At 44.3% G+C, this 23,343-nt stretch overlaps 1 protein-coding gene and 1 long non-coding RNA gene across 3 annotated transcripts in view; one reads left to right on the top strand and one right to left on the bottom strand.

Moving 5' to 3' along the window:
- Positions 1 to 19,665, top strand: part of arhgdig (Rho GDP dissociation inhibitor (GDI) gamma) — a 70,736-nt gene extending 51,071 nt beyond the window's left edge. For both annotated transcript variants that reach the window (XM_079519338.1, XM_079519337.1), the window contains exons 4-6: positions 11,107 to 11,186; positions 15,835 to 15,898; positions 18,924 to 19,665. In XM_079519338.1, coding sequence (XP_079375464.1) covers positions 11,107 to 11,186; positions 15,835 to 15,898; positions 18,924 to 19,123 — 344 coding nt within the window. In that variant the 3' untranslated portion in view covers positions 19,124 to 19,665. The remainder of the gene's footprint in view (positions 1 to 11,106; positions 11,187 to 15,834; positions 15,899 to 18,923) is intronic.
- Positions 19,666 to 19,815: 150 nt separating this feature from the next.
- Positions 19,816 to 22,021, bottom strand: LOC306935960. Its single transcript, XR_013791449.1, has 2 exons — positions 21,118 to 22,021; positions 19,816 to 20,731 (listed from the first exon to the last, which is right to left on the bottom strand). It is a non-coding gene; the product is annotated as an uncharacterized lncRNA (long non-coding RNA).
- Positions 22,022 to 23,343: the final 1,322 nt, after the last annotated feature.

Below are 23,343 nucleotides of genomic sequence, written 5' to 3'. Positions count from 1 at the left end.
GTGCGTGTGTGTGTGCGTGCGTGCGTGCGTGTGTGTGTGTGTGTGTGTGTGTGTGTGTGTGTGTGTGTGTGTGTGTGTGTGTGTGTGTGTGTGTGTGTGTGTGTGTGTGTGTGTGTGTGTGTGTGTGTGTGTGTGTGTGTGTGTGTGTGTGTGTGTGTGTGTGTGTGTGTGTGTGTGTGTGTGTGTGTGTGTGTGAGTGTGTGTGTACTGTTTGCTTACTGGGCAGTATTGACGTTTCCCCCTGGGAGAAGGGGCCAGAGAGCCACATGCAGGAGGTGGGGGGTGAGGTGTGTGCGCGCGCGTGTGGGTGCGTGCGAGTGTTTGTGTGTTTGTCTGGTCTGCTGTGCATGGTAATCAGGTGTCGACGCCCCTAGCTACAAGGAGATGATGTCATCTCCTCCAAGGATGCAACAGGAGAGAGGATCGATGTGTGTGTGTGCGCAACTGTGCACGCGCGTGCATGTGTGTGTGTGCGCGCGTGCGTGTGTGTGTGTGTGTGGATTTTTTGTGGATGTTTTTGTCCTCACCTGTGGATGACTTGTACACTAGGGTGTGCCCAACTGTACATGGACACGTCAAAGCTGTGATTTTGTCTTTGCCTCCGTCCTGTGTGTGTGTGTGTGTGTGTGTGTGTGTGTGTGTGTGTGTGTGTGTGTGTGTGTGTGTGTGTGTGTGTGTGTGTGTGTGTGTGTGTGTGTGTGTGTGTGTGTGTGTGTATGTGTGTGTGATGTCTTGCCCAAGTCTTTGTTGAATATAGGACAGCAACATCTACACACATATTTTTGTCTTAGGATTCCCTGCACGCACGCACACACGCACGCACACATACACACACACACACACACGCACACACACACACTGGCTGCAAAGACAAATGGGAAAGGTCACTTGGTTGCTAGGGGATACTGATCTTGTGCTACCCAGTTTCTTTTTGAGAGAAAAATAAGATTAATATTAGGTCTGTGTACATACTGTACAGTATATATATATATATATATATAGTCTGACCCCCGTTGTGAGAAACCTGGGAGGTGTCCAATTTGACCCTGAACTCCGTTTTGAATGCCAGGTAAAAAAAAAAAAAAAAAGGTTGTACAGACGTGGTTCATGCATTTAAGAAACATCATCAGATACTAATTATTGTATGTCATTGTACACATGTATCCTGATGTCTAACCTAAATACTATTGGTATACAATAATTGAACAGCAAAGGCTGTCACTTAAAATAATTCAATTCAGAGGGATTTGTCTTTTTAGGTAGTGGGATTAGTTTAGATACTTGCCAAAACCTCTGAATTATTTGTGAGTCCATTGATGTTTGAAAGAGTCTAGTGAATTCTGGGGCTTAACACATTTTGGGCGGGAACCCCTTTTGGTGTTTCAAGCATTCTGTTATACTTTAGCTATTGAAAAATAGCAGATCTACAAGCTCATAGCGCGCCACCGAGTGGCGCGCTATGAACTTGTAGGTCTGCTATTTTTGAAAAATCGTAAAATGCGGCACAAATCTTTGAATCGGTATATATTCTTTCAGAGCGAACATTTTTTTTATTTCAACGTCAGGCCTAAATGGCTTAACTGCTCACAACACGCCTGTAGCATATTCCCATCCATTCCATTGGAGGCCGTTGAATTTCCTAGTATTTATCTCGGAGATGGTGCATCACACTTCCTGCAGTGTTACACATATTGGTGTGCCAACCTCTCTTCAGTCCCCCGTGGGCTCCAATTGCCATGGTCTGTCAGTCTTATAACGTGCAAAAAAAGCCATTTAAGTCATTGACAAACTCTGCTGTTTGTACAGAGTTGGTCTGCCTCTGGCCAACCATTGTCTTTATTCCACAACACGCCCCCCCCCTGCGTCATTGTCCTTGAGTAGCTGCTGTTCCCCTCTTGCTTTGTAGTCCCTCTTTGCTTGGTTTAGTTGTGTCCGTATTTATCTCTGCATTTATTTTCCCATCCCAGCTTTCATTCATTTTAGTAATTCAGGATTTATTAGCGGATATATGTTTTTTCCACTTCCCAGTCCGTACATTGAAAGCAACCTTGTAACGTCAATATACTCTCCCATATTCACTGATCTTGATTTGTGTTTTTCAGATTTTCGTCATGGTTCGATTCACCTAACCAAGAGTTTTACTGGTTGCCTAGTAGCCTTAGTCTTAATATCGCCACCATAGCACATATACAGTATAATGTAATACCAATAGTTTTTAATCCTGTAGTTCTAGTTAAAACATTTTCCATATTGCAGATAGTGTTGCAGATCTATCTGAGCAAACATTAAAGTCAACCGATATTATTTTTGGTGCATGGGAGATATTGGTAACAGGTTTCTGTGGCCATCTTACAGTTTGCATCTGGGGGGAGGATATAAACCATGGTCACGGGAATAGCTGGGCTACAATTAAACCAAAATGAGTGTTGAGTGTATTCGTGGTGTGTCGTCGCCATAGTTTTAAACCTTTTGCACAATTTGCTGTTTATTTACAACCACACATTTTCAATTTGAGTCCCGATACTGTATCGGTATCGGGGAAAGTATCGGATCGGCCCTTATTTGTCATATCGGGTCATATCGGTATCGGTGAATATGCCAGTCTAACCACCGATCCGACACAGGGGTAAGGGGTTGACACTATAGCAGGTAAATAAAAATGTTGGGACATGTGGAGTTGCCCAAACTGCAAGTGCACATTTGAGTGAGGAGTCTGCTATAAACACAACACGAGATATACTGTAGCTAGATAGCTATAAACACAACATGAGATCAGGACACTGGTATCGTTATTCGGTATCGGTATCGGCTAACACAGAAATTGAGGTATCGGGGATCGGATCGGAAGCGAAAAAAGTGTATCTGGACATCCCTATTTTCAATCATCTTTGTTGTGGCCTATTGGTTCCTTTCCTGGCGTATCGTGTGTGTGTGTGTGTGTGTGTGTGTGTGTGTGTGTGTGTGTGTGTGTGTGTGTGTGTGTGTGTGTGTGTGTGTGTGTGTGTGTGTGTGTGTGTGTGTGTGTGTGTGTGTGTGTGTGTGTGTGTGTGTGTGTGTGTGTGTGTGTGTGTGTGTGTGTGATGTCTGCCCAAGTCTTTGTTGAATATAATGCCACAGTGTTGCTGTCAATTGAGTCATTGTGTCATCAATGTCCATCCACCTTGAAGTCAGTCAGGTGTTGGTCTCCTGTCCATCCACCTTGAAGTCAGTCAGGTGTTGGTCTCCTGTCCATCCACCTTGAAGTCAGTCAGGTGTTGGTCTCCTGTCCATCCACCTTGAAGTCAGTCAGGTGTTGGTCTCCTGTCCATCCACCTTGAAGTCAGTCAGGTGTTGGTCTCCTGTCCATCCACCTTGAAGTCAGTCAGGTGTTGGTCTCCTGTCCATCCACCTTGAAGTCAGTCAGGTGTTGGTCTCCTGTCCATCCACCTTGAAGTCAGTCAGGTGTTGGTCTCCTGTCCATCCACCTTGAAGTCAGTCAGGTGTTGGTCTCCTGTCCATCCACCTTGAAGTCAGTCAGGTGTTGGTCTCCTGTCCATCCACCTTGAAGTCAGTCAGGTGTTGGTCTCCTGTCCATCCACCTTGAAGTCAGTCAGGTGTTGGTCTCCTGGGCTGTCCAAGTGCTCACTGAGCCATGCTGGAGTAATAATGTCTCTAATGCTACAGTCTCCCTCTAGCATGCTGACAAGGAAACAGTCGCTGCAGTACAGGAAATGCTCTTTGGCAAGATCAGAGACATCCTCTAAGAACGCAACACTGCCTGTTGTCTCAGAATGGTGAAATCGTACATCTTGTGTAATGTACGTGTAGTAGTGCACTAGCCTATAGGGAAATCTATCATTTGCCGTATGTGTGGTGTGCTAGGGGAAATGCTAGGTTCATATTTACAGTCATTCAATGTTTAAGCTCAGTCCGTTGCAGTATTTGCAATCTGGGAACCAATTTGTTGTATCTGTGTGCTTGTGCATGTCTTTCTGCCTCCAGTTCATGTAGGCTATTTGTTTCATGTGCATGCATGCATAGATTGCATACTTGTAAGTGTGCGCATGGGAAAAGAGATTGAGGGAGAAAGGGAAAATGCTGGGAGAGAAAGTATGTACAGTATAGCATCACAAATCTCTCCAGTAAGCAGCAGTGTAATGATGCGGGAGTATCATATTGCAGTCAGTCTGACCGGCACCAGACTGGATGGGCAATGGACTTTTCATTGGTGGCTGAGCGCATTAGAGACCTCATTATACCTCCTATATGGGCTGTTAACAGCTCAGCATGCTACTCTAAGTAATGACTAGCCGATGTGTGTGTGTGTGTGTGTGTGTGTGTGTGTGTGTGTGTGTGTGTGTGTGTGTGTGTGTGTGTGTGTGTGTGTGTGTGTGTGTGTGTGTGTGTGTGAGAGTGTGAGTGTGAGTGTGAGTGTGTGTGGGGGGGGGGTAACAGCGGCAGTAAGGGAAAAGAGGAAGAGTTCATTTCTGTTTAAATGTGTGTGAGGGACAGCGAGTGTATGTGCATGCGTACGTGCATGCACACACACACCCACGCGTGTGTGAGAGAGAAGCATGGAGAGAGAAAGTGTGAGATGCAGCAAAACAGTGGAATTGACTGAAACAGATTGTGGTCTATACTATATAGTGCACGAGAGCAGGAGACGGAGGCCTCTGGGTTTGCACGCTGTGTCTGACCTGTGGCCTCAACACAAGCCCTTACCTCTGTGTCTGACCTGTGGCCTCAACACAAGCCCTTACCTCTGTGTCTGACCTGTGGCCTCAACACAAGCCCTTACCTCTGTGTCTGACCTGTGGCCTCAACACAAGCCCTTACCTCTGCAATGTTCCTGCGTGTGCCCCCCGCCGCAACCTCGCCGTCCTGCTCCATGCACTGCTGCCCTTTCTCTGACGATGACGTGAACAAAACATCTCAGCGTCCTGGCTGCTTGAGCCACTCCCTGAAAATGGAGGGTTTTCCCAGTGTTCAATGTAAAATGTTACATTAGTCCATCAAAACCGCAATGAAATGTTTAAATATTTCACATTCTACTGCACGCGAATCTGTAAAACATTTGAATGGCCTATTCGTCCATACAATATACATTTTCTTTTTTCCTTTTGCCACTTTGGTCCCAAACCACTCTATCTTGAAAACTGCGGACTGGATTCCTATGAAATCGTATGTGCACATTCATGAGTCCCAGAGGATGACCCCTTCTCATTTTGGTGAGCCCATTACCTTTCCTCTGTACTGCCACCATCAGGCCAAAATTGCCACAAGCCTCCACAAGATGCAGTATATCAAATCTAATGGCCAGCGGAATTCCATTAAACTCGAAAAGTTTAATGGAAGAGTTAACCCATGACCTACCCTCAGACCAAAATATCAACATTTCAAATAAGATATATCATATTATAATGGGCAGATTCCACGATGAACCCTGATTGATTTTGGTGACCCATCGGGGCGGCAGTGGTTCAGGGGTAGAGTGGCTGGATGGTAACCACAAGGTTGCCAGATTGAACCCGGTCTCCCCCAGAGTTAGTGTCGAAGTGTCCTTGAGCAAGACACTGAACCCCTAATTGCTCCTGATGTGCTGGTTGGTGCCTTGCATGGTTTCTTCCGCCATCGATGTATGAATGTGTGTGTGAATGGGTGAATGTAATGCACAATCTATGTAAAGCGCCTTGGATAAAGGCGCTATATAAATGCACCATTTACCATTACCATGGCTTGTGCTCTAGCGCCAACCTTGGCCAATTTCCAGTTGGGTGGGTGCATGTAGCAGGGATTGTTAGCGGGAATTGTAGACTATTTTAGTGTTACTATTCTTTTTTTGCAGTAGGGTTGTCGAGGATACACCAACATGCCAATAATATTATAACTTGTACTTAAAATGAATATTAATTCAGCAATGTTGTGAAATCAGTCATTTTAGCAAACATATGTGTTATATATATATATCTTTTGCAAAAGAAAAGACATATTTCTCCTCACTGTATATATTCTCCCTCTCTATCTCTTAAGAGGCTTTTCTCTCTCACGCTCTCACACACTGTCTCTCTCTTTCACGATCTCTTTCTCAATGCTATTATAACTTCCTCTGTGAGATGACATAAATCACCAGCATATCAGCGTTGTCTTTACCTTTGTGACAACGTGCTCTAGGCCTAACAATAAATAGATCACTTAACCTTCACATAAATGCCAGCTCTGTGACAGAGGGAACAGCTCTTTGGCTAATTTCAGACCAGTTTATGAGCTGCTGTGTGCTTCTAAAATACTTCTCTATAGTGAAGCTAGGGGGGAGTGACATGATTCAAACGCATGAGCACATGCTACATGGTGTCTCTATGTCATCATGGGTTCCCAAACGTTTCAGCCCACGACCCCAAAATAATGCTGCCATTGACTCGCGACCCCAACCTAACCCCGGAGGTAATTCTATGCACAGGCTAGCCCCTCCTATGCCCAGCTTTCCGGGTTTGAGTGAACTCAAACATTGAAGTTAAAAGTGAGTACACAAATTGTGATTGGCCGGAATGACATTTGTGATGTTTTGATTGGTTGAGCACGGAATGTATGATGTATGATGATGATAAGAGCGCCCCTCACTTAGTCACTTCACACGGGTGTGATTTTGTTAAATACATAAGCTGTACCCAGTACCACTACAGCTTATGTATAAATCGTAAACACATTTAGAAAGACTGGAAATGTTTTTTGCGTGTCTCTTCAGGTCACGTGACACACTGAGACTGTTGTCATACTGTTGACAGTGGTGAGGTTTCTCTTCAGACACGCAGAAGGCGTCTCTTCAGGTTAGATGAATTGTACTGTTGACAGTTGAAAAGCTTTTTCTCCTGTGCGGATACGCTGGTGTGACTATAGGTTAGCTGATGTGCAATAACTCTTGCCACACAGTTTACACTTTACAGTGGTATGGTTTTTCTCCAGTATGGATACGCAGGTGTGCCTTAAGGGCATCTAACACACTGAAAGCCTTGCCACACAGTTTACAGTGGTATGTTTTTTCTCCGGTATGGACACGTAGGTGTTTCTGTATTACCTAGATGGGTAAACCTCTTGTCACAGTGTTTACAGTGGAAAGGCCTTTCTCCAGTATGGATACGCTGGTGTGACTCCAGGTGAGTTGACTGACTGAAACTCTTGTCACACTGTTGACAGTGGTATGGTTTTTCTCCAGTGTGGCGACGCAGGTGTGACTTAAAATTGCTGCACCTAAAGTTATTCATTATAGGTTTTATTAATTGAAGTGAATTGTGTTTCCAAAGTGAGATTCTTTTCAGTGTAAGGCAGAGTTTACCTAAATATTACCTGGCGCCCAGCCTGTCCCACTTTTCTGATTGATTGATGAATTATTGACTTTGATCTTGGGGAGTAGCCTATACTATAGCTATGAATATTACATGATATTATGGTATTAATATTACAATACTTGTGGCTGCCGGGTAGAGAGCCTCAAGTGCCCTTTCCCCTCTCCCTCAAGAGTCCTTGCCTTTTGCCAGGCCTCAGTTGGAAATAAGAACGTGTGTTCTTAACCACCTGCACCCTCTAGTCGTCATAATGGACCCGAGTTGCACTGTTCTTGGTGCACTGCTTTCCTACTCTACACCAAATATCTTCGCCAAAATTAGACTATAAGTCCACAAGGTGTCACGTTACCCCACGATGCTGGGGGTTCAGGTGTTTAATTACCTTGTTCTGGTTTAATAAAGGTTTAATAAATTAGAAAAATAGCCACAGAGCGAGCCATTCACTGGTGTGTATGAGGTGAGACTCTCCCTCTCTCACTTCCTGTCTTGAGGACGTTCCCATCTAACTGTGTGATTTACAAACATCTGCTTGTGTAATTAAGCAGTGTGTCAGCGATTTGTGATCAATATCCAGGTGAGGTGTGTGTGTGCGTGCATGTGCGTGCGTGCGTGCATCCATCCATCCATCCGTGTGCGCGTATAAGTATGAGTAATGCGCTCTGTACTATGCTGTATGCGTATATGTCTGTCTACGAGTGCACGAGTGTTTGTGTGTTTGAGACAGAGGGATAGAGAAAGAGAGAGGTGTGTGTGTGTGTGTGTGTGTGTGTGTGTGTGTGTGTGTGTGTGTGTGTGTGTGTGTGTGTGTGTGTGTGTGTGTGTGTGTGTGTGTGTGTGTGTGTGTGTGTGTGTGTGTGTGTGTGTGTGTGTGTGTGTGTGTGTGTGTGTGTGTGTGTGTGTGTGTGTGTGTGTGTGTGTGTGTGTCTGAGAAGCCAGTAGAGCGTTCCACCAGTGACCTATTTCCTTGTCCAGATGGTCCCTGAGGAGCTGTCTCCTCCTGTCTCCATCTCTCTGGAGAATAAGGAGCAGGGAACCAGATGGAGGAGACAAGAGCAGCTTCTCTTTAGATTAGAATAAGGAGCAGGAGGAACCAGATGGAGGAGACAAGAGGAGCTTCTCTTTAGATTAGAATAAGGAGCAGGAGGAACCAGATGGAGGAGACAAGAGGAGCTTCTCTTTAGATTAGAATAAGGAGCAGGAGGAACCAGATGGAGGAGACAAGAGAAGCTTCTCTTTGATTAGTTTAAACGTGTGTACGTCTCTTTTTATCCTGTCCTCTCCACTCTTTCCTCCCCTTATTCCTTTCCTCCCCTCCTCTCTCTCTCTCTCTCTCTCTCTCTCTCTCTCTCTCTCTCTCTCTCTCTCTCTCTCTCTCTCCATTACAAAGCACTCGTGGCTGAGTGCTGGCTTTGAATTGACATTATAAAGCGATTAGCCAGTCAATGCTTTTGTGATGCTGTGCTATTAGAATGGCCCGGGATGGTTTATATATTTTTTTCTCCTTTCTATAAACTCATTCACCCCCTCTGGCCCAGACACAGAGAAGACGATTCCATTGTACTAAAATTTGCTTTAGCTGCATAAATGTTAGAGCCTGTATATTCATTTATTGATATTTACTAGGCTGGTTTGCTTTTGGCAGCGGCCTACTCGCGGACCATGCAAGTCGGGAACGATGTAAGTTGGGTACTCACTGTAGCCAGTGCAGTGCCCATTACCACAGTACTAATAATGTATTTCAGTCAATGGGTGATTTAAAAATCACACCCGTGTGAAGTGAGTGGTGCAACTCCGTGTGGGGGTCCCCGGAAGTTCCAGACCCACAGGACCACAGCCAGGGTGCCGGCCCTGTGTGTTGTAACTGTCGCAGCTAGGCAGACATCGACTCATAGGAACACACACCTTGCCCATACTTAACTAAAAGTCTGCAAATTCTTTCACTGCGGAACATCCCCGGAGCCCGGCGACATGCAGCAGAGCTTCTTCATTCACCTGAATGGTGCTAATAGTTGCTACTATACTACTACTTTTACTACTACTACTTTGTTTAGGGATTGTTCAGTTGCAGTGCATAACCCAAAGTCTGCACATACTTTGTTTGTGCACATCCCCCGGTATGGACTAGTGTCTATTTATTCATATTAGATTAAGGATAATAATGATTGTGCTACAGCTTTCTAATACATTGGGGGGGCATATTTTCATCAGTGTCTTATCCCTAAAGTTCTCTGCCTTTTTCTTTTTTCTTTTTCTTTTTTTACTATTTTGAAAAACATTTAAAAAGTGTTCAGCTATTTATTTGAACTGTTCAAAAAGAAAGTTGAAGTTGAGTCCCTGCAGTGTGATCTTATAATGAGTCATTATGGTGCAGTATGTCATCATCATGGTACAGTATGAACAGCTGGGTGCTGTTCCACATGCACAACCGAGTTTCTATATTACCAGGAAGTTGATTGCGCTCACCTTCTTGTGAGTGGAATGAAAGTACATGGAACACCAGGGTGAATGCAGTTCACTGCTTGGTATAGGAGAAACAGCCAGCGGTGCCAGGGGTCCCTGGGCTGGTTGGTATAGGAGACACAGCCAGCGGTGCCAGGGGTCCCTGGGCTGGTTGGTATAGGATACACAGCCAGCGGTGCCAGGGGTCCCTGGGCTGGTTGGTATAGGAGACACAGCCGGCGGTGCCAGGGGTCCCTGGGCTGGTTGGTATAGGATACACAGCCAGCGGTGCCAGGGGTCCCTGGGCTGGTTGGTATAGGAGACACAGCCGGCGGTGCCAGGGGTCCCTGGGCTGGTTGGTATAGGAGACACAGCCAGCGGTGCCAGGGGTCCCTGGGCTGGTTGGTATAGGAGACACAGCCAGCGGTGCCAGGGGTCCCTGGGCTGGTTGGTATAGGAGACACAGCCAGCGGTGCCAGGGGTCCCTGGGCTGGTTGGTATAGGAGACACAGCCAGCGGTGCCAGGGGTCCCTGGGCTGGTTGGTATAGGATACACAGCCAGCGGTGCCAGGGGTCCCTGGGCTGGTTGGTATAGGAGACACAGCCGGCGGTGCCAGGGGTCCCTGGGCTGGTTGGTATAGGATACACAGCCAGCGGTGCCAGGGGTCCCTGGGCTGGTTGGTATAGGAGACACAGCCGGCGGTGCCAGGGGTCCCTGGGCTGGTTGGTATAGGAGACACAGCCAGCGGTGCCAGGGGTCCCTGGGCTGGTTGGTATAGGAGACACAGCCAGCGGTGCCAGGGGTCCCTGGGCTGGTTGGTATAGGAGACACAGCCAGCGGTGCCAGGGGTCCCTGGGCTGGTTGGTATAGGAGACACAGCCAGCGGTGCCAGGGGTCCCTGGGGCGTGATTACGGGTCTACGTTCTAGGGTAGACCCGCCTCACCATGTGTCTGATTGGCTCCCGGGAAGGCATCGTTTTACTGAGGTTAGGCCGTTCGGGTTAGGTTTAGGGGGGTGCATACTTAGTTTAGACTAGTCATTGGTTAGACATGGGTTAAGGTTAGGTTTAGGTGTGCTGCCCCGTGGGAGGTTAGGTTTAGGGTGAGGGTTTGAGATAGGTTGTAGTTGTAGGAGTAATGACTGGTTGCAAAAACGAGAACTGTCAATCACAACGACTACTGGCCAATCACAGCAGGGCTTTCCTAGAACTGCGGTGGGATACATAATAACGCGTCCCTGGGCTGGGGACCATGTTTGTACAGTACATTACTACAGTATGTACTACTGCACTAGCATGTGATGTCATTAGCCTGTGATGATGTGAGCATGATGTCATGTGTTCACAGGAGGAGACCTGGAGGCTCTGAAGAAACAGAGCTTCACCATGAAGGAAGGAGTGGACTACAGGGTTAAGATCCACTTCAAGGTAATGATGGAAGGAGGGAGGGATGGATGGATGGATGGATGGATGGATGGATGGATGGATGGATGGGTGGGTGGGTGGGTGGGTGGGTGGGTGGGTGGGTGAATGTAATGTTGGAAGGATGGATCGAAGTATAGATAGATGGACAGAGGGATGGATCAGTCGCTGGATGGATGCATTGATTTGATTTGAAATGATTGAATACTAATAATGTATTTACAGTTTGCAAAACGGGCCATGCAAGGTGGCACCGATTTATACAAAAGAATGCTAAAAGGATAACCCAGATAAGCTCTCAGAGTTTGTTTCCGTTAGGGTTCTGTGTATTCAATTCATCGAGACATTTAAAAGACGACAATACTAACAATAATACTATGCAAAAACATCATACGAGTAGCTTTAAGAGAGAAATATACGTATACAGTAAACAGTTGTGGGGGGGGGGGGGGGGGGGGTTTGCATGGATAAAACGGGCAGATAACTAATGAGAAGAGAAAGGGAGGGTGGAGAGATAGGGGAGAGACAGACAGACAGACAGGGGGCGGGTGACAGAGTTCTGTCACCCGCCCCCTATCTCTCCCCTATCTCTCCACCCTCCCTGGAACAAGACACCCGCTTTCAAGTAGCACACAACGTTCCTCTGAGCCGTGATGTCAGCAGGGATGACGAGCATGTTGAATCATTGTATTTGACTGCAACAGCACGGCTCACGGGAGGATGTAGCGATGCACTGTAGTGAGTGAGTTCACATCCTCTGTGTCTTCTCCTCTGTCCCCCACGTCCCCGCTGTGTCCTCTGTCCCCCACGTCCCCTCCTCCCTGCATTCATTCTCTCGTTTCATCCCTGGCCCTTTATGGCACTCCTCCTCCTGTTGCTCTCTCTCTCGTAATCAGACCTTTCCCAGCATCACTGACTCACCCCGTCCATCCCTTCTATCGTTCTCTCTGTATCTCTCTGCCCCACACCCCACTTTAGCTTGCCCCCACTTGCAAATTGCAATCCTACTTTTCCTCTCTCTCTGCCTGTCTCTCCCTCACTTCATCTCTCTCCCTCTCTCCCTCTCTCTCTCTCTCTCTCTCTCTCTCTCTGTTTCTCTCACTGGCTATCTCTCTCTGCCTCTCTTTCTCTCCCTTCTCTTCTGTCTGTCTGTCTGTCTGTCTGTCTGTCTGTCTGTCTGTCTGTCTGTCTGTCTGTCTGTCTGTCTGTCTGTCTGTCTGTCTGTCTGTCTGTCTGTCTGTCTGTCTGTCTGTCTGTCTGTCTGTCTGTCTGTCTGTCTGTCTCTCAATTCCAGTAGCTTTTCCGTCTGTCCGTCCGTCCATCTGTCTGTCTGTCTGTCTGTCTGTCTGTCTGTCTGTCTGTCTGTCTGTCTGTCTGTCTGTCTGTCTGTCTGTCTGTCTGTCTGTCTGTCTGTCTGTCTGTCTGTCTCTCTCTCTCTCTCTCTCTCTCTCTCTCTCTCTCTCGGCTCAGTTCATGATATTGTCCCTGTAGAGTGACATGTGGTTCTGTACTGCAGTCAGGGTCAAGTAGCCTACAGACAAAACAAACAACACAGTTGAGTCATCATTTAAAACGGCACATCCTAGACAGAATGCACGCTCACGAAGACGGAAGGGGTCTTTCTGTTCAGTCTTCCTTCCTCTCTCTCTCATTGACTCATTTCCTCTCTCTGTCCTCCTTAACTCTCACTCATATCTTTTTTGCTCTCTCTTTTTTGTGCTTTCTCATACCTACTGTTCTGTTTTTATCCTCTCACGGCCCCTTCCTTCACAATCCTAAACAAATCAGCAAACACTGCCCATACGGCACGCATAAACACAGTGTTCTTCCCATGCCGTGCGCTATAAATAGCTGTAGAATGTAGATTCTGAAATATCTCTTGACTATAAATCGGGAACAGACAAATAGGAAGTGCCCAGGGACCAGCGTGGAAAGGTCTGAACTTTGAGGGAAGTTGTTTGTTTGTTTTTCTCCGGTGGATGTGCTTTAGACTAGAGATATCTCAGTCATGTACCTTTTAGAGGGGATGCATACAGGTTGACTCCACACTGGGGACTAGAGAGACGTGTGACTGAATTGGACCATGTTGTAGTCCAAGAATAGATCCTCTGGGGATTTGGTTGGAAATGCCATTAGGGTCCACCGTCCAGAATATCACGCAGAATTCAATCAGAAGCATTATTTTATCATTTATTTTATTTGGGGATATATTTGAGAATCATTTCACTTAAGAAAGCAATATGATATACTACTATAGTAAACTATACTATATTATAAGAACTGAGACTATGATGCTCTACACAGCAGTGGTTCTCAAAGTGAGGTCTGGGGACCCCCAAGGGCCCTTGAGGGGGTTCCAGGGGGTCCTATGTCAAATGACTAATATAGAAACCAAATAGACCCTTATGTGTCTGTAACTATGAGAGTGTACCAATGGAAATGGAACCAAATGGTTCCATTTGTAGAGTTAAACTAACACTGACGATACGGCAGTGCGTATTTGGGGTCCCATAGAGATCACAATGGTATCAAAAGGGGGTCTGTGGCCTAATGCATATCAAACTGGGGGTCCTGCTATACCAGGGGTGGGCAACTTTGACGATGGAGATGGCCATTATATCTCCACACTCACTCCAGAGGGGCCACATTGCATGCATGTCGTAGCAAAAATAGCCGATCTAGCCAAAGTTCAAAACTTGTAAGTTTTGAACTTGTAGATCAGCTATTTTTGCTAAATTTGAATTGAAATCCTGAAAAGTCATTTTAACTAATACAAATATTTTGGACATAAAAAAGACAATAACATTATTTGTAATACTACTCGACAAGCTGCTAATTTAGTAACTAAAAGCGGGTCATGTTTGCATGTTTGGAATTGTAACGGCTGAAATCAATAACATTAATTAATTAATTAATCTGAGGGCCGCATTAAGTGAAGGTGGGGGCTGCATGTGGCCCGCAGGCCGCCAGTTGCCCATGTATGTGCTATACAGTAGCTGTAAAAAAATTAAATTGCCAGCGGGCTGTATACTGTATGTCATTTTGGGGGTCCTTAGCATGAAAAGGTTTGAGAACCACTGTTCTACAGTATTTGGCCAAAGCCACAAGAAAGCTTTAGTAACGACACATAAGTGACAGCGTGATCTGAAACAGAACAGAAAGTCTCCGTCTCAAATCTGGGCAGAACTACTGCGGGGGTGTAATGTTCTGCTTCAGTGTGCGCAAAACGTGCACTCTGTATGGTACAATGCCATTAACTTACAGTAGCGTGTCAATACATGCATACTAATTGAAAAAAACAACAACATTTAAACAGAACTGACCAAATGTTTGTATATGGATGGATGGATGGATGTAGATAGATAGATAGATAGATAGATAGATAGATAGATAGATAGATAGAATCAAAGTATATATACTCAAATGATATATCGTCACTGTCAGTTGGAAAGCTCCTATCGTCATATTTTAACGGTTTGTGTTTTTTCGTAAATTAGCGCCCTACTGTACTTGATCACACAAAAGTATCAAAGGTAGCAGATACAGAAGCTCACAAAGCGAACACAAATTAAAACATATATAATGAAAGATGATTTAGAACCCACGAACAGAGGCAGTATGTCCAAAATGTAATATGAAAGAGAAATTAAACAAAATGTCTTTAGGCCATGGGTGTCTGCGTTAGAAGGGAAGGCGTGCATGTGTGCGTGCGTGCGTGCGTGCATACGTGCATCGGTACAACAGAATGGGAAGGCAGTACTCCAGGGCCTTGGCCCTGAAGGAAAAGGGAGATGTGCTGAGAATTACCAAAAGGCCCAATGACCGGCTAATTAAGCTCTATGAGGACACCTGCTGGTAGAACATTGTCTGCTACTGCATTTTAGCTTAGTTCAATTTGGTTCTATAAATTGCAGTTCAGTGAATGAAATTCAGGTCAGTTAATTTCAATCAGCGGCCGGGTAGGGTAGGGGCCAGGGGCCTCCCCCAGAGTCCCTTAAGTTGTTTTAGTACTTTACTTTAATTAGTATTATTGTCAGTTCACATTACATCACAGATACACAGTGAACTGAATTTTAGACTAGATGCATTACAAGAATAATGTAAACCGTGCATATACAGTGAATCACTGAACATAAAATCTTGTTTTGGTGGTGCAAAAAATACACAAAACTGCTCCTCTTGAGTTTAGGCCAGCAGGGTAATTGATCTAATGGCAAATGGGTTAAAGAGTAACTTTGGCAATTTTAGACCTTGCCTTTTTCATACCTGTAGTACCTGTAAATATCTAGAGCCATTTGAAATGGCAAGCTCCACTTTCCAAACTGGGTAGGTCAAAATAACCATTTGTAGTGCATTCATTAAAATGTTGCTCTAATGCCATGAACACCTTCATGGACACCACATCTAGCTTTGCAGCCGTCAGGTGAGATTGTGAACATTAGCACATGGTTTAGGATAGAGGTATCCACTGAGTAAAAAATGGTCCAGTGCTGCTTTCTCCTATTGAGCTATTTTGACATGCCTTCTTTGGACAACTTGTTGTCCAAAGGAGGCTATAAACAGGAGTTTTCCAGTCCGAGAATAATCTTGTATGCCATCTGCATGGATCTGCATGTTTCCGATACATGTTTCTGTAAAATGTGTTTTTTCACAGGTGAACAGAGAAATTGTTGCTGGTCTGAAGTACGTCCATCTGACATACAGGAAAGGCCTTAGAGGTACAGTAGGACACAACACAAACACTGTCTACTGAGGGAGTTTTCATCAGGGTTCCCACAACACAAACACTGTCTACTGAGGGAGTTTCCATCAGGGTTCCCACAACACAAACACTGTCTACTGAGGGAGTTTATCAGGGTTCCCACAACACAAACACTGTCTACTGAGGGAGTTTATCAGGGTTCCCACAACACAAACACTGTCTACTGAGGGAGTTTATCAGGGTTCCCACAACACAAACACTGTCTACCGAGGGAGTTTATCAGGGTTCCCACAACACAAACACTGTCTACTGAGGGAGTTTCCATCAGGGTTCCCACAACACAAACACTGTCTACCGAGGGAGTTTTCATCAGGGTTCCCACAACACAAACACTGTCTACTGAGGGAGTTTTCATCAGGGTTCCCACAACACAAACATTGTCTACCGAGGGAGTTTTCATCAGGGTTCCCACAACACAAACACTGTCTACCGAGGGAGTTTCCATCAGGGTTCCCACAACACAAACACTGTCTACTGAGGGAGTTTATCAGGGTTCCCACAACACAAACACTGTCTACTGAGGGAGTTTTCATCAGGGTTCCCACAACACAAACACTGTCTACTGAGGGAGTTTCCATCAGGGTTCCCACAACACAAACACTGTCTACTGAGGGAGTTTATCAGGGTTCCCACAACACAAACACTGTCTACCGAGGGAGTTTATCAGGGTTCCCACAACACAAACACTGTCTACTGAGGGAGTTTTCATCAGGGTTCCCACAACACAAACACTGTCTACTGAGGGAGTTTTCATCAGGGTTCCCACAACACAAACATTGTCTACCGAGGGAGTTTATCAGGGTTCCCACAACACAAACACTGTCTACCGAGGGAGTTTATCAGGGTTCCCACAACACAAACACTGTCTACTGAGGGAGTTTATCAGGGTTCCCACAACACAAACACTGTCTACTGAGGGAGTTTATCAGGGTTCCCACAACACAAACACTGTCTACTGAGGGAGTTTATCAGGGTTCCCACAACACAAACACTGTCTACTGAGGGAGTTTATCAGGGTTCCCACAACACAAACACTGTCTACTGAGGGAGTTTATCAGGGTTCCCACAACACAAACACTGTCTACCGAGGGAGTTTATCAGGGTTCCCACAACACAAACACTGTCTACTGAGGGAGTTTATCAGGGTTCCCACAACACAAACACTGTCTACTGAGGGAGTTTATCAGGGTTCCCACAACACAAACACTGTCTACTGAGGGAGTTTATCAGGGTTCCCACAACACAAACACTGTCTACCGAGGGAGTTTATCAGGGTTCCCACAACACAAACACTGTCTACTGAGGGAGTTTATCAGGGTTCCCACAACACAAACACTGTCTACCGAGGGAGTTTATCAGGGTTCCCACAACACAAACACTGTCTACTGAGGGAGTTTTCATCAGGGTTCCCACAACACAAACACTGTCTACTGAGGGAGTTTTCATCAGGGTTCCCACAACACAAACACTGTCTACTGAGGGAGTTTTCATCAGGGTTCCCACAACACAAACACTGTCTACTGAGGGAGTTTATCAGGGTTCCCACAACACAAACACTGTCTACTGAGGGAGTTTTCATCAGGGTTCCACAACACAAACACTGTCTACCGAGGGAGTTTATCAGGGTTCCCACAACACAAACACTGTCTACTGAGGGAGTTTATCAGGGTTCCCACAACACAAACACTGTCTACCGAGGGAGTTTTCATCAGGGTTCCCACAACACAAACACTGTCTACTGAGGGAGTTTCCATCAGGGTTCCCACAACACAAACACTGTCTACTGAGGGAGTTTATCAGGGTTCCCACAACACAAACACTGTCTACCGAGGGAGTTTTCATCAGGGTTCCCACAACACAAACACTGTCTACTGAGGGAGTTTTCATCAGGGTTCCCACAACACAAACACTGTCTACCGAGGGAGTTTTCATCAGGGTTCCCACAACACAAACACTGTCTACCGAGGGAGTTTATCAGGGTTCCCACAACACAAACATTGTCTACTGAGGGAGTTTTCATCAGGGTTCCCACAACACAAACACTGTCTACCGAGGGAGTTTTCATCAGTGTTCCCAACAGTCATTCAATTCCTGGAATTATTTTGAAATTAGAAAAAAAACGTTTTTGGTAGGAAATCAAAGGTCCTGGAAACCATATTTGGATATGCATTTTTTGGGGGGGGCTATTGATTTAGTTTTTAAAAAACCTTTTCCAAAACATGTATAACATTACACAAAATATGTAACATTACATCATTTTTTGCCAAATAGGCTGCATGATTGTTGCAGCCTAATGTGTACTGGGATTCTATGCTTTATTTTTGCTACACTGCCTCTCTTTGTTATATACGGGTAGGCCTGGAAATTGGATTTGGGAAAGTTTTCGTAAAAATGTGTGGGTAGACTGGGAACCCTGTTTCATTTTAAAGGTTATAATGTTTGTTAATGCTTGATGCTTTGTCAGGTAGTGTACACATGCTGACGTAGAGGCCACTCGTCCCTTTCACATACCATGTTGACACTGATGAAATGTCAAACATGTTGACTTATGTATAGCGATTCCAAACTTAAGCCTCATTTTCAAAATGTTCTAAAAGAAAAATAAAATAACTGAAAATATCTCATAAGCTCTCAATGAGTTGCGAGCTTGTACAGTAGATCTGCTATTTTTGAAAGATCTTTGAACATTTTGGAACACTTACTGCCTGTTTTTAAATGTTTAAGTTATACTGACTTTAACGCTACAGCAAACGGTAACCTTACCACTAGCCTAACCTTTAGAACAGCGTGGTTTACATGGTTCACAATCCACATCATTGGCCCCGTCCTGGTACGTGAAATAAATAAATGCCCTGTGGACAACAACGGTACCTGACAAAACATGAGAATATGACGAGCAGGGCCATGAGAATTCATTGGAGAGTCTATTTTTGTATAAACATTACATAATAGCCCATTGCCTGTTTTCTTTCTCCCTCCAGTGGACAAGGCAACGTACATGGTGGGCAGCTATGGTCCTCGGCTCGAGGAGCATGAATTCATGACCCCAGTGGAGGAGGCGCCCAAGGGAATGATGGTCCGCGGCACCTACCACATCAAGTCCTACTTCACCGACGACGACAAGACGGACCACCTCTCCTGGGAGTGGAACCTCAACATCAAGAAGGACTGGGACGAATAGAGAGAGAGAGAGAGAGAGAGAGAGAGAGAGAGAGCAGGGTGATGCTTCTTTCATTTCTCTTCCCTCATTTTCACCCCTCCCTCATTCCTCTCTTCTCCATCAGTGCATAGTCCTCAGAGACCCCTCCCCCCTCCCCTCACCACCTCTTCCCCATTCTACCTCTCCCCTGTGAGAGATACCATGGTATTGAATAAGGGTTGGGGCAAAAAAAGATGGCATCGAGGGTGAAATATGAATTCTTGTTTTCTTGTCTTCCCCTCCTTGTCCGTCTGTTCTGCCTGGTTCTTTAAATCCTAAAAAAAGGGAACCTTTGCAGGGTTACAAAACAGAGGGGACTCTCTTTCCTCACCTCTCCTCTCCTTTGCCCCCCTATCCCTCTATCATATTCTGCTCCTCTATCCATCTGTTCTTTTCTTTCATCTTCTCACTTCACCTTTTCCAGCTGCTCGGGGGGTGTGAAGGTGCAGTGGGGTGAACCGAGTACAGGACTAAGTCTTTTCTCTCTGTACCCCCATGATCCCTTCTGTCCTCTCCTCCATCCATTCTCTTCTTTTCTCTTCTCTACGTTCCTTCCTCGCTCTACCTTCCCCTACCTACACAACAGCAGGAAATGTTCAGCGATGGCAGGTATTGATACAGGGAGTTAGTTATGGCACAGTTCAGGGAGAGGTGTACACATTTTAAAATAGGAATGTAACAAAGCAAGGTTTTGTTTTATTTTGTATTATTGTTATTATTATTATTATGATTGCCACGGGTGAAATCATACTAACGTAATTGGCTAGAGAGGTTTCCTAGCCGTTTAAAATTATAGGAGTGTCAAGGATGTTAGACATTTAAAGTGTACTGGAGACAAAACAGTTAAAAGTAAACCCTTATACTGTATTTTTCCTGTCTAGACATGAGGTGAAAAATAGAAACACCATGTTTGATTTTCACCTTCAATCACCTTTGTGATAAATCCTCCATGTGCTCTGTTGTCAAGGACTGCAAACTGTATAGTAAATCTGATACTCTGTATAGATTCTATGTATTCTGTATGTATTGTCATTTTAACTTACCCATTAGCTATCTAATGATGGACTCATATCTACCGCCTACTGTATGACATTCAGAGTAACTTAGTCTTACATTCTGTTTCATGCCATTTCAGTCCAATTTGAGTATTAACTGATTGATTTGGCTGTTGATTGATTATGCTTAACATTGACGACGGTTTTGAAGGCAGAGTTGAGATAAGATGGATTTAATGTATTTTTGTTCATTCAATTATTATTTTTTTTCGTTTAATGTCATTTCTGACACTTGAATGCCTGTGACCTATTTTGTTCCTTGCAAGTTTGTTTACCACAGTTAAAAAAACAACAGAAATAGTATCCTTATCATAAATACATCAAGGAAACCCTCACTTTTAGGAGAGTATGAGAAGAATATAATTATGAGTAGAAGTAGCAGGCTTTCTTTTTTTTATTCCGGAAGTAAATGAATGTTTTCCAGCTTTTAAGTGTACTTTCAGTTGTAAAAAGAAGAAGAAGAAAAGATTCCGAATGACATCACCCTTTCCAACTGTGACATGGACATGAAAAGATCCAACACAGATCCTAACCTCTTCTCTCTAAGTCAGGGGTTCTCAACCCGTGGGTCGCGACCCCTCGGGGGGTCGCCAAATTATTTTGGGGGGTCCCCAAAATATTTTCAAAAAAAAAATATATATATATGATTTTTTTATTTTTTTTATTTTCACGATTTTTCAAAAATAGCAGACCTACAAGTTCATAGCGCGCCACTCGGTGGCGCGCTATGAGCTTGTAGATCTGCTATTTTTCAATAGCTAAATTATAACTGCTTAAAACATCAAAAGGGGTCCCTAACCCAAAATGGTTTAAGGTTATTGTAGCAGTCAATTTATATTGGGGGTCGGGAGGGGGCGGGGCGGGGGTCCCGAGACTTTGCCAAAGCATTTCCGGGGGTTCCCGGCCAAAAACGTTGAGAACCCCTGCTCTAAGTACAGCATGGAGGATTGACTCTGTAGCAAGTGTGCTTTGTCCTAACATACCGTAGATATGGAAACTTTTATAATGTTTGGCAAATTTGTTTCAAAAATCATTTGTATAAGGAGACAAGAGCCTCCTAGAAGTGTTTTGTTTTATTGCAAACCAATTAATAATGTAATTTGACTGTGCGTATTATAGGAAAAGTTGCATGTGGATTCTTTGGTATTTGATACCAAAGTGGCAAATGTACAACCTTTGAGCAAACTTCTCTTATACACCAAGGGCGCGAGATGTGAATACAATTCTACCTTTTTAGTGAAGTATTGTAACTTAGCTGGATAATGTTGCAGTAGTGCCTGTCAGAAAAGCATACAAAGTGATCAATTACGTCCCCTTTAAAAAATGAAAAAAAGAAGGAAAAAAAAGAAGACCCTCGTATAAAGTCTTTGGCTATATTGTCCTTGTTGCTGAACATGATATTGAGCATTGAAATGCCATTTTAAAATGGTCTCGATTTAATAACTGTAAATGTTGGCTTGTTGAGTGTTGCATGGTATATCATGATCCTCTCTTCCTTTTTTTACGACTTTGCTGTAAAAAATATTTACTGTGATTTTGAAAAAGAAAATGACACGATGACATTTTGATGTAGTTCTACTGCTGATGGTTGCCGGGATTCTGCAGATATTTAGAGGGATTCTTTTTTTAAAAGGCACTGTCCGCTGTACCAGTATGGCAGTCTGTGCTTAGGTAATCACAACCCCAGGGTTTAATCACAACCCCAGGGTTTAATCACAACCCCAGGGTTTAACCATCACATGCTGCATCTGAAGAAAAGAAAAATCAATAAAACAGCTGTCAGATCTATTCAAGCATCATGTATCTTTTAATAAAGATGATTTAAACAGTCCATAGACGTCTGAGCAGTGAAGCCTTTGTACTAGTGCTATATTTGGTGGGTCAAAAGAATCAAGACTGAAGAAAACAAATAGATGTTTGCCTTCTTGGAATCAGAAGGGTTCCTGGTTCAATCTCCAGCTCCTCCTGGCTGTCCTTGAGCAAGACACTGCATGCATGAACCCGCAACTGCTCCCAGTCCCTGGTGAGTAGATTTGCGTGGTTACGTGGTTTCCTGAGGCAGCCGTCAGTGTGTGAATATGTGCGAATGGGTGAATCTGTAATTCAAAGCGCTCTGGATAAATCCACCGTTTACCATAGGACTTACTATAATGGAGCCAAGGCAATAAGGAAAGGAGGCATCTCTGAATTCCTCAAAATTTGAACATGTGAAGTGATTAAGTGAAGTCACCATTCCTGTGAACTTATAGTCTAATAGGGAATAGCAGTGGTTGCCATACATTTTTCCCACAGATTTCTAAACATATTTATATCAATTATTTTAAGCCTAGAATCAAGCCATCCAGACTCCCAGTGAATAATGACCATAAAACATTTGATTCTGTGAAGAAAATAATTTGAATATTTAATTATATGATATACTATATTTAATAAATACCCTTTGTAGGCTACTTGTCTGTTAGACTGTTTCTGAAGATGCTTTTTAAGTTGCTGTATAAAGTATAAACTGTTGTTAGCAAGTAAAGTAATGGGGAGCTATCTACACCTTGTGGACACATACACGTACTGTAGCCTTTTCCTGTGTTCTTTAAAGGACCACTTCACCACTTTTCATCCCATCTTCATATAATAATAATAATAGGTCCTCACTAATAATCATGATAAAATGGCACGATTTTCTGTGTCTCATACGAGGACTGTGGTCAGTTCAGAAACCCGTCCACCAGTGACATCATCGATGGGGAATCCAAGCTAATAGAAACCGCAGGCTTTCTAGTCCTGAAAAGTTGCAATGCGAAAATGGAAGCCATCGTTCTCAAGATAATAAAAATCTTGTTTAAAAACAAATCTGCCTAAAGATGATGTCACTGGTGGACAGGTTTCTGAACTGCCCACAGCCTATATGAGACACAGACTGAGTAGGAAAAAAATTGTGCCATTTTATCATGATTATTAGTGAGGACCCATTATATGAACAAAAGTGGTGAAGTGGTCCTTTAACAGATTGCCAATTACCCTGGGGAGGATCACCTGTTTATGACACACAGAAAATGAATAACAGTCAGTATACATTTAAATAAAACATTCAGCTGCACTGCAAGTTAGTTCAACAAATGTAATTCTTAGCATACAGTATTCACACTTATA

This window comes from Electrona antarctica (assembly GCF_951216825.1).
Source record: "Electrona antarctica genome assembly, chromosome: 14".
Lineage (NCBI taxonomy): Eukaryota > Metazoa > Chordata > Actinopteri > Myctophiformes > Myctophidae > Electrona > Electrona antarctica.
Note: the sequence above shows the minus strand (reverse complement) of the source record. Positions and strands in the feature narration are given on the sequence as shown.